Source organism: Dermacentor variabilis, chromosome 7, assembly GCF_050947875.1.
Source record: "Dermacentor variabilis isolate Ectoservices chromosome 7, ASM5094787v1, whole genome shotgun sequence".
In the NCBI taxonomy this organism is placed as follows: domain Eukaryota; kingdom Metazoa; phylum Arthropoda; class Arachnida; order Ixodida; family Ixodidae; genus Dermacentor; species Dermacentor variabilis.
In genome coordinates this window covers 74,401,936-74,414,050 of record NC_134574.1, presented here as the reverse complement: position 1 = coordinate 74,414,050, position 12,115 = coordinate 74,401,936, and the positions used below count along the sequence as shown (strand labels likewise).

The following is a 12,115-nucleotide window of genomic DNA, read 5'->3' as shown; positions in this document are numbered from 1 at the left end:
AAGGCGAGCTTCGTTTTTTTTTATTTTTTTTTTATGGTGTTTCAAGGAACCGAGCAGGCCACACCACTCCTGCTTTTAGACAGACCTCAAACTGCAGCCGGAAAATGGGTGTGTGTTTGAGTTTTCCTGTAGCAGAACCACGTTTTCTCGTGTATTAAAATTACAATCCGACGCTATCATGTCTGTAGGTTTTGTGTAAGTCGTACTTAGCAAATTTTTCCACGCATTCTACAGTCCGAAATTTAATTAGTAGTTAACTAATGTCTGTGTGCCACACAGAGGGCAATAAACGAGTGGCTTCATAGGCACACAAAACACGCAGGAAAATAGTTCAGAAAGCACTTTTATTTAGCGAAGCCCGGCCCTTGTTGATGGGCTCGCCACAAAATGTCTTGCTTTCTTTTTGGCTTCGGGTGAAAGACGAAGAGGCAGAGCCCAGCTGCTGCCTGGCCGATGTGTTGATGGTGTTTTCGCAAGTCAGCGCACGGTCTGGACAATGTCGTCTATCTTGAGGATGCTGCGCACGGTCTCGGCCGCCAGAGTGATGGCGCTCACAGATACCAGTAGGGGCTGCACCACATTCTCCTCCAGGATGTTGGTCACAGAGCCCTGCATATTAGTAAATTTGTGAACACAGCAGTCTGCAATGCAGGTTCCAACTGCGACCTCGTTTATATGGCACCAAATTTGAGGCTAGGGCAGTACGCTATGCAGCCAGCGCACACACATCAGAAAGCTTGCATCACAGATCACCGTGGAGACTCATAGGGGTCCTAAGGCGAAATGGCAAAAGTCATCACATACATGTGCTTGGCTGGCATTGCGGCTGCCCTTGACAAATGCCAACGTAGCAACGAGGCGTTTGTGCAAGGTCTTCTCTTAATTACTAGAAAGATATCTGGTGCCAACGTTGCAGCAGAAAAGTACGGCAGCGATCGAAACTTTATACCACGGCCTTAAACATGTTGTAGCTTGCTATGCATTCTTGAACCCAGCCTCACAACTTCCAATGATTGTAAATGCTGCCATGCGACTACATTTTATAGCCGCTTGCTGCTGGTGCAAAGTACCAGCCATGTTAATGACAGAAAACAATAAAGAACTACCACTGAAACAAATTACATTTTGCACGAGGAGCCGCAGTATTGCCACTACGGCAGTCTAACCAGGATCTGAACTATACACAGTGCATTTGACTTTCTTGTAAAGGTTTATGATCATAGTGACTTCCTTGTATATTTACCTTCTATAACCTAATCATTTCACATTTGTAATATGAAAATTGGCATTTTAAACTACTTTGCATTTAACTACACTTGAACCTCATTGCACAAGCGTGCCTACGCACATTGCAGTGCTGTGACATTGCTCACATTGGCATGTGACCTCGAGAATTATTCAAGGCAACATCTATTTGTGTAATCTGTGTCTTCAGTAGATGAACTAAAGTTTAGAGAAATAAAAGCTAGACAAACCGAATGTCTCCACGTTTTTGCTTTACTTCGCACTACAGCAAGAAAGACGTACTTCCGTTTCGTCTGCTTGTTCCCATGTTGTGCAGTCGCACACGCAGACAACGAAACTTTCATTTTCTAGAGCGCTATAGCGCACGATCATGCTCTGTGATCCGCTTGTGTCTGCCTTGGCATTCGTGTTAGCACTGACTTATACCGCTAGTCAGATGTTCTCGCGCACAGTGTGCAAAAGCATGCGCTGCGCAAAATGTGACAATCACAACAGCTTGCATGTGACACAGTCAGCAGAAGTGCGTTGCCCAGCAAAAAAGCGAGGGAAAAAAAAATGAAGACGGGGCCCGTGACGTATGTATCAAGCGATCCTCGAGCTTCGGTGTGGGAGAACACAGGGAAGGAATTTCGCTTGCAGACGCTAGGTGGGTCAAGTAGAGAGAGTGCGTCTTGGTAGTGGCGTTCGCCTCCCGATATCATGGGTTCGCGGCACTGAAGTATTTCTATCTCCGCTATTAATGAATTAATTTGAAAAATTCTTGCGGCAGAACACTTCCTAGAGGACATGTAACAACTTCCAGCATATAATCTCAATTTGCTATGCGACCTAGTGAGGTGGCCTTTAAAAAACAAAACTATGGGCATTTCAAGGGATATTCATATAATTCGTTATACCTATTATTTAATTAGAATGTGGATCGAGTGTACTACCTCACATTTTCTCCTAACACAATTAACAAAAAAATTTTCTACAACCCACCTTACGTGAAATGTCAGCTCAAACCGAGCCTGTGGTATAGCTGCAATAGCATTTAAGGGAAGACGCGGGTCTTAAAATGAAAACAAAAAAAAAAAAAAAATCACAAGTCGATTTTCGGAAAAGTGCGTTTTCGCTACGTTTATACATTCAACAATCCCTCCGCGAAATCTAGAACCTAAATTTAATCGGAAAATAATAAAAAAACACTTATACGGGCCAGGGTGGCCGCGGAATTAGCAAAAAATTGCCAAAAATGTTTGAAAATCGCGCCATCGTCATTTGCGAACGCATTGGCTGGCGGATGCCATATTGAGCTTGTTTGGAAGAAGCTGCTTTCTTTGTGCGTATTTTGCGCCGGTTCAAAATGGCGTAGGTGAGGAGGAACCGACGCTATCGCGTCATTTCTGAAGGATGCACCCATGCCGCTGACTGGCCAAAGCACGCACGCTCCCCGCGTGCCTCGTTCCTATTGGTCTGGCGCTGTTTGAGTGCCGATTCCCGCTTGCCCGACAGGCTGGTCGCTCTTGTGCGCGCTGCGTGTTTGTCTCTGTGGTTTTATCGCGCCGCTGTTCAGCCGCTCGCTTCTGGATAACATTCGATAAAGTGTCTTTTTCGCTGCCCGAATTGCTGGAGGAGATAGTCGTCTGAAGACTACTACGCGTCAAGCATTCGGCAAGGCGCGAAGGCGCCCGTGGAATGTGCGACAGAAGACGGATAAGCCTGTCATGCACCCGGAGTTGCCGGCTGCTGGTCTGCCTGAAGATGCTGCCGGATCGAGTTCCGAGCTGCAACCCGGTATGTCTAGCATCTACACTTCGTCCACCCACGCCTCGCGTGTTGGCGCAGACCGTGTAGGTACCGTTTTCTTTACGACCGAAGAAAGAAGCAAGCGCGCAGCGATCGCCGATAAGGCGAAAACGCGCCTGGCGTCGCAGTCTGCAACGGAGCGAAAGTTTGAGCTGCTGGGTGTTGACACGAAAGAGGACGTCAGCAGCAGCGGAACGGAACTTGTGATCGTGGATTTATCCGTGGTACAAGACTTTTTTGGACTTATGCCGTGTCTCGTGTGCAGCAAGAAAATGCTGATGCTTTCAAAGGACCCCGCCAAAGAGGGGTCCTTCGCCAAGCTTGTGCTGGAGTGCTCCATGTGTGACATGCGCAAAATGATTGTCGGAGGATGAAAAGGATCGTTGGAGGCTTCACATGTCCAACAAGGACCACACAAACAGAAATGCTTTGACAAACAAGCTTGCAAAGAGGCACAAGCCAGCAACAGACTCTGCCTGCAGACCTGGGCTTTTATAGGTATAGGTGTCAATTGTGCTGAATGCACAATTGTGAGAGTGTGCAAGAGACATAATTTTTTTTTTTAATTTGAATTCTGGGATTTTACGTTCCAAAACCATGATATGATTCTGGATCAATTTTGACCACTTGGGAAGCGCTACAACAGACGCACATGAACTTTCTTGCATTACGGCCCCATTGAAATGTGGCGACCACCAGTGGGATTTGACACGTTTTTTGTTGTAGCCATAAACTTTGTGAAAAGGACATTTTATTGTGGCCATGAACTCTATGCAACTTTATTTGCATAGGGATGCCATTTGTGTGCCTTCTGTTCAATAAGGAACTAAAATAGGAACGTGAAGCTCGTGGTGCTAGCTTTCTGGCACTGCTTTCAATGACTATGCCTGATGTTGCAACAAATATCTCAGTGATATTTTTTGCACAATGGCCATATATATGTAATGAACTTGTTGCTGAAAGACAGGGCTACATGGTGATGCGATTTACATTGCCATATTGTTAGACCATTCAAAGTTACAGTGAACTGAAAGCTCAAAGTCGTTTTTCTCAGCTTCATTTTTTTTTTTTTTTTTGATACCGCACACTGCCTTACGGGGATCTTCATATGTTCTTTCTAAGTACCAGCAAAATGTTTGATATCAATATATTTGTGTCGAATGGATCTAGCCGGTGATGCTATTTATTTTATTTCTAAAGTTGCCAGCTAAATTTTAATTGCCACTAAATACAAACGAAAATTAGAATATTGAAATTATGTTTACATCTGTCTTTTTTGCATTATAAGTGCACTGAAAACAATAAAAATAGCATCACCGGCTAGAGCTGCTCTCAGGCGTTCTGGCCGTATACTTCGTTTTTGCTTTTGACAAAGTTAAGTTTTTGAAAAGTGCTGTAAGAAATTGATTGAATTTCTGTATTAAAAACTTTGCATGATTTGTTCTGATGAAGATATACAAAATCTAATTAGGTACAGTCGCCGACCAATTTTCCAGACTCCAAAAACTGGACTCCAAAAATTCGGACATGCCCGATTATTCGGTCACCTTCACGGCACCGCCATACCCCGCCATAGACCATAATGTATAACAACTGCTGAAAGTTCAGACACGTTGCAACCTCTCGTCTGATTTTTCGGACACTCCTTGAGCCAACTCGATCGAGAGCACCATGGACCGACTATGACCGGCGCATAGTTCGACTTGCTGAACGCCATTTTTGTTTTGAACAGAGCCTCCTTGCTGCTCCCCGAAGTGGCGCTGCTGGAAATCCTCGCTCATCATCATCGTTTCTGCCTGGTTCGATAGAGTGGCTCTACAGCAGTTCGTTTCAGCTTGGTAAGCCATGTCAAGACAATCCAGCAGCTGATTTGTTTCTTCGCGCACGACGCTGCGAGCAGGCTCCGTTTTTCGTTTGTGCGACTGGTGTCGGCACGGTGGTGTTTGCTTTGTGTGCTGTGTCGAGGTTTCGGTGATCCAACGTGGCGTACGGAAACATCGCGTCAAGTGTCTAATGGCGCCGACAGTGCCCGCGCAGACTTCGCTGGGGAATGCCGGCAAGCGGGTGCCGGGAGGCCAAAGATTTGTTGCCTTCCGATGTGCTCCCTACTGACGCGGAAAATGTTCTGCCGAGACCTGCGCAGTGGTTGCATTGCGATTCCGGACACCGTCTCATTTGACAGTTTCACAGGTGCTGACACTGCAGTACTGACATGCGCAGAACTAGACAACGGCGAGATCATTCGTCAGGTTTCTGCTGCACCGCCGGACGATGACTCCGAGTCGGAAGATGACGCACAATGTGCTACGCTGTCGTCGCATGCGGAGCGTGCACAAACATTGACTGTGGTTTCAGCCACCTATAGTGACCGTACGACCCTCTCCAAGATTCAGGCTTATCTGACTGCGCGTAAACGGAACAGCGTGCAACGGCGCATTCAAGATTTCTTCAAGCCTACTGCCGAGCCCGAATAAGCGCGTGGAAATAAAGGATTTCATTTTTTTTCTTAATCTGCTTTTTCGGGCACCTGTTTATTCGGACATTTTCGCAGTCCCCGTGAGGTCCGAATAAACGGTCGGCGACTGTATTTGCAATCAGCAGAACACACTGAACAATACTGTTAAATATCATCCAGTTCACACTAAAATTACCAAAACTGGTTTTGCAACCCATGTCTCCCCTTAAGCAACACTTGGTATTTCCCATTCAACTGGCTAAAGGCTATAAGCAGCATACTTTGCAGGAGCAGCTGCACAGTGAAACTTTAATGAGACAATGGTCCATTACACCTCCACACTAGCCTGTGTGAAGACAGTACAAACACAGCAACCCGAAAGAACTTTTCTCGAGACATACCTTGCGCACGTTGATGCCAGCATCACGTTCTCCCTGTGCGTGCCTGTTGCGGAGCTCTGTGACGGTGGCGATCGGGTGCAGGCCGGCATTCTCGGCCAGCGTGTAGGGCACCACCTCCAGGGCCTCGGCAAAGGCCCGCACGCAGTGGGCCTCCAGGCCCCGCAGGGTGCGCGCCCGCTCGCCGAGCCGCAGTGACATTTCCATCTCAGGTGCTCCACCGCCCGCTATCAGGGCCCTGCACAAGTGAAACAGATGGCGCCACATGAGCTCCGACTACTACGCAGTTTGAAAATGGATGGTGTCTAAAACGTGGCGGCTGTAACGCGTTTCCAGCTCCCAGGGGCGGGACTGCCCGAAGTCATTTTGCAGCATGTTTGGAGCAAACTAAATTTCACGTTGGAAATATTTTGAGCAGATGAAATAACATTTTGAAGCAATTCACAGCGGGCCAATCTGAATTTTGGCGAAATAATGGAATATGGCGGTGCGCACTTCGAAACCACAATGAAACACAGAATAAGCCGACACAAAGTGTGCTTTGTAGCTGTAGCATACTAGAAAATGGAAGAGTAGGTCTAGCAGCAGCATGGTGCATGCTTTCCTGCAAAGCCGAAAACATCGGTGGCACGACGACCGAACTGCACCGACGCTCATGATTACAGCTGAAAGTAATCTCAAATTATGCGGTCTAATTGACGCAGTAACACAATTTCGGGGTCACTGTATGTCACCACAGACCCAGAGAGCTGCAATAACTGGTGGTATAACGTAAAACTATCCCAATCTATTTTTATTGTGGTAGCAATTATAGGGACACTCCAGTGCATTTCTGCCATCGCCATCATTCTGCAGAACGCCCAGTGTCGATAACATCATTGCCGCATGATGTATGTGCAAGTAAAAGCTTGTGAAGGTGAGCCAACAATGGCAGCTCTATCTCACATGCGCAAGGCACTGGAGGGAAGGGCTTCTACTTCAGCGGCTGCTGGGTATGGCACGGCTGCACAGGCGCCATCTTAAGGGAGGACGCGGCCCTCGAAAACCGAAAAATCGAGAAAAACTAGATTTGTGAAAAACAATATTTTCGGGTTGTATGTCTCATAAACAACCCGTTCTGTAATTATCAGCGCCTAATTCAAGCGCAAAGTAACAAAAAAACACTACTGTTGAGGCCACCGCGGCCCACAAAACACACGCAAATGCTGAAATGAAGCCAAAGTTCGAGTGCGCCATTCCCGGCTCGTGCGGCTTGCCGGTGCCATCTCGGTGTCATTTTGACCATGAATTCTTTGTCTCGGGTATGCCACCTTGCAAAATGGCATCGTCAGCGTGGTTGTGGCGCTATTGGCGGTTTCCTGCGATGTGATGCGGAGCACTGATTGGCCGGAGCAGCCAGTTCAAATACCGTGGGCTAAAGCGTGCCTGCCACTAGCTGCTGCTCCCTTCGATGCCGTGCCCGCCGCACTCGCGTCATTGTTGCCCCTTGCTCCGTCCGCCTCAGCAGAGCCTACCTGCTTGCGAGCTGCTCATTGCCTTGCAATATTTTAAAATTATTTTCTCAGCTTTTTTTTTTTTTTCACTAGTTCTTTGCTGCCCGTGATGCTGGCAACGAAGCCCAAGACGGTGCAGATGTTCGGGGCGCGGAAGCGCGATATGCGACTTGTACGAGCATCGAACTTCCTATCTTCCGCAGCGAGTGCCGACTGCATATACGCTTTCAGCAGTGGAACTGTGCTGTCGGCTGTCATCAGTCGAAAATCCCGACACGTTGAGCGTGCCTGGAGCCGAAAGAGCTAATTAGAAGCTCCGTAGGAGCTTTTTAGTAAAAAACAAGTGTTCAACATTAAGGCCCGTTTTCTCGAAATGGATTCTTTCACTAGTAGCGGTGCTGGGGAGGGCAATATCTCAAGAACCACTCTTCAGATTTGTGTGCCGTTTGTTCTTTTTTTTTGTTCCTGAATGACTTTGCCAGAGGGTAACAAGCTTCTTTTTTTGAAAGCTGGTGCAATTAAATTATAATATGCAATTAATATTTGATGAATGTGGTCATTACGGGCTACATCAAATTTAAAGTTCTGTTAAAATTTCTTGGAGAGGAAATTAAAGAAAGGGGCTTTGCAGCCCCCAGGATATCGATCAAGGGATCATCACAGTGAATTTCAGCTTCCTACAATGTCCTGGCATTTCTCCAGGCTCTTCCTCAGGCATATGCATGAACCACCTAGTTAGACTTCAATAACTCTGGAACTAATAAACACATCATGAAACCTTGCAGTTCCTCATAGTTCGGTGGTGTGAACGTACCCTGCAAGTTTCATCCGGATATCTTTAAAAATAAAGACGTTCGGTCTACAGGGTAGCCTCCGCGGCGATTAGAGCTATCCTTACCTATTTTTGAACAAAACTTAAAAGTTGGCATGCTTGTTTAGTTTATCCTTCCGATTATAAAAATCCAACTATTTTTCTGATTCGAGTAAATATGGTATGTCTGCAAAAAGCCCTCTGCTCAAAAGTGCCTCGCACCCTCGCCACACATCAGAACCTTGACAATGCAATTCATCGAAGCCCTCAGAGGTGTCCTAAGGCATTAGTGGAATGGTTTCATCACTTGCGTGGCAAAATGGTGGCGACATGCACCAGCGAGACTATAATTACAGTGTAACTCTGCTGGAGGCAAGCTCTATTAAATTGTATCCTTCCAACGTGCTAAACTTTTCAGGCACCTCTGCAGTCAGTTTGTCACAAACACAGCGCAAGACAACTCGGACTAACATGAAGTAGTTCCCCCTGCGTACAGTGGATGACACGCAGTCTGGCCAACAACTTTGTTCTGAAACTGCTTCAATCCTTGGGCATATCTAAACGCTGAACTGTGGGTGTCCACTGATGACTGCATCACCAGTGAGTGACAAAAATAAGTCTATTAGTTTTGGCACAACAGACTAGCAAAAAATGTACAGAGAACACGCAATTAGCATTAAAGACAATGAACTGCTACCGCAGCAATAAAATAGACGAAGTACACTTAACTGTAAAAAAAAAAGTAAGTAAAGGTGAGCCAGCCATTGCTGGCTTAATTTTACTTTTCTGCAACTGGGTGCACACAGAGTTGCACATTCTCTGTTCCTTCGTACTTCTCGACCTACCTCGCTACCAATTAGGCCATCCACTCTACACAGTTGCCCCCCGCATGAACGCAATATCCTGCCTGTAGGTCAGGAGAGCACCGGACAACTTACCTGCGCTTCACGAGGCAGCGCACCACGCAGAGGGCGTCATGCAGCGACCGCTCTGCCTCCTCGAGCACCAGCTTGTTGGAACCGCGCACCAGGATGCTGACGGTGCGACCCGGGTTGGCCACGCCCGTCACGCGCACAAATTTGGCGCTGCCCGTGGTCACCTCCTCGACGAGCTCGGCCGAGCCCAGCGCCTCTGCGGTAAAGTGGTCAAGCGAGGCGATGGGGCGGCAGCCCAGGCTGCGGCACACGAACTCGATGTCCTCCCGCTCAATGTCCTTGACAACGAGGATCTTTGTCTTTGCGAGGAAGTGTAGCGCCAGGTCGCTCAGGGCATCGCGGAGGATGGACTTCTGCACCAGGAGGACATTGCAGCCGGCCTTCTTGATCTGCTTGATGATGTTGAGGATATAGGTGCGCTCCTCCCGCAGCACCCGGTCCATGGCTGCATAGTCGCTCACTATCACCTGGTGGTCCATCTGCAATGCAAAGTCGCAAGTGGCACCAGAGGGCATGAAGTGCCGTCCCTTAGACGAAAATGCGACCCTGATTCTGGTGGTCACAAACTATGGCGTTGCACTTCTGAGCAGTGCAACGGCGAAGCCATTAAGCTACCACAGAAGACGCTAACTCTCAACTATGGTTCACTCTTCTAATGCCATATTTGCTGACTACACACACACACACACACACACACACACACACACACACACACACACACACACACACACACACACACACACTAGTATGCAATCTATACAACTGTAACTTTTGAAATTGAAATTTTCGCAGGTGTGGGCTATGCATGACTGCGTCCTGATGTTGGAGGTAGCGGTAAACAAGGCCAGACTGTTTCTGCAAACTTTTCCTGCACTCACTGACACAGCAAAATCAGTTTTGCAATGACAGTTGCTGCAGCACATGAGCAATATTTTCAGCTCATATTGGCAGCTCGTGATATGCAAGTGAGTACTGATCGTGGTACAGTGATACCTCGATACAACAGACTTCAATAAAATGAAATTCTCAATACGAAGAAGAACACCATGTATTTAGAACCTCGGTATAACAAGTGCATTTGTATGCGGTTTGAATATAACGAAATTTCGCTTTTGCCACAAAGGAATGCCAAGACAAACGGAAACTTTCGTGGACGCAGATAAACGACCCAAGCTTTGACTTCGATTTAGTTGCCGGAACGTTAAGGGGGGACGTGGGTTGTGGAGATTATTTCCTGCATCTTACGGCCAAATCTGAAGAAAATACACAAGCTTACTTAGTTTTTCGAGCTGATTTCAAATATGCAATAATTCTCCTTGTAGGTTCATTAGTTCAGGAGATTGACAGTGCTGCCACTCTATTGCTTCCGGAGACAATGGAAAAAAAAACTGCTCAGCAGAAAGTGAATATTATTGCATAGCTAGATACGATAATTTGCAATAACTGCAATGCTGCAAAAAGTTTTCAAATGAAATTTTAATTAGCCATTCTGCAGGAGATCAAAATTCTTTCCTTGACCTAAGACTACCACACCGAAAGAAAATTCATAAAATGGAAATATACATACGCACAAATTTGAAATTCTGCTCTCAGCACTTTGTAATATGTAGATTAGGCTTTGTGCTAAAGAAAGAATTAGTGCTCTAGCTGTTCTAGATCATGAGATATCACTTCGACAGTCAAGTGAAGTGACCCAAAAACATGTTTTGAGAAAAGTGAGAAAACGTGCAAAACCCTGCTTTACAGAAATGCAACTTTCTCTCATTAAGAAAAACAATGATTTACTCCCAACACACTAAAGGTGCAATGAATAGAAGTCAGTTTTGCCCGAAAGCAAAATCATTGATCGCAATAGCAAATTAGTGTACAGCTATATGAAAAGTAAATATTGCAGTTTTATTGAGCGTAAAAACTTTTAAACATTCCCTTACTAACTAAATTAACAAGTATGGCGCCACGCGCGCCCAAGCAAATATGAACACTTCTTGTGCAATGACCGCGGAAACACCTTATCAGTGGTGGCAGGAGCGAGCGAATTGAGCTTTGTGCAGCCTCTCGCTTTAACGCGACGAAAATGCAGCGCGGTGCGCCTAGATACCTACACTCTCGTCTCGGTAGCAGATCGCTCAAAATAGGGATGGCGTGGCCGCGCCACACGCAGCAGCTAACGGAGTAGAATGGCTCTTCTGTTTGCACCAGTCCTGCACACAAGTTTCGGAAACTCCGAATGCCCATGATGCGGCCCCATTTCAGTCCGTCTCCTCACACGTGATCATTTCCTTTTAATTGCAGCACTGCGTGTCTTTGCAGTCAGTGCTTCCATGCTGACAGAGCAAATGCAGAAAACGGGAAGACTGACGGCGTACTAACCCAAGCAAATGTACTACAGCACATGGAGGAGGCTACGGCAGCTAGGCTCGAAGCGTGTACGAGGCGGCCATCTTGAAATGCCAATGGCGATGTAGCAACGCAGATTTAGGGTCACTCGATTATAACGCGCGTGTGGCCCCGTTTTATCCGAAAAGAAGTGTGCGTTAGATTCAATAAATACGATACTCTCCGCAGCCAGACACAAAGGCGAGCAAGTTCTAATTTTCCTTCATGTGGAGTGGTGTTAGGGCGTTGTAAAGCCACCCGGTGAACTCACATCAGTTTTCGGGGGAGAGATGCAGAACTGGATGAGGCCAATCTTGGCCTTCTCCACACGGTGAGGGCCCCCACTGCCAGCCAACTTCTGAGTGAAGACCAGACCATCAACCAGCTCCATGTCCTCCACCGTGCCACTGGAAAACAGCAACACAAGACCAAGCAGGTTTTACAGCATGTATTGATGCGACGTTTAATGCCCACATTCGCTGGCTCTGGAAGGCTTTCCATCGTAGCTGCAAACTGGACCAAAGGCTGTGAGCCAAACATCTTCAAGGTTTCAGGAAAAAAGGCATGGCATAATAAAAACATTTACGTGCCATCCACAGTAGGAAAAAAAAGAA

At 46.8% G+C, this 12,115-nt stretch overlaps 1 protein-coding gene across 1 annotated transcript in view; it reads right to left on the bottom strand.

Moving 5' to 3' along the window:
* Positions 1–325: 325 nt before the first annotated feature.
* CCT4 (chaperonin containing TCP1 subunit 4) overlaps positions 326–12,115 on the bottom strand; it is a 41,864-nt gene continuing 30,074 nt past the window's right edge. The window contains exons 6-9 of the mRNA XM_075698621.1: positions 11,773–11,908; positions 9,129–9,604; positions 5,890–6,124; positions 326–609 (exon numbers count right to left, since the gene is read on the bottom strand). Of these exons, the coding sequence (XP_075554736.1) occupies positions 478–609; positions 5,890–6,124; positions 9,129–9,604; positions 11,773–11,908 (979 nt within the window). The 3' untranslated portion in view covers positions 326–477. The remainder of the gene's footprint in view (positions 610–5,889; positions 6,125–9,128; positions 9,605–11,772; positions 11,909–12,115) is intronic.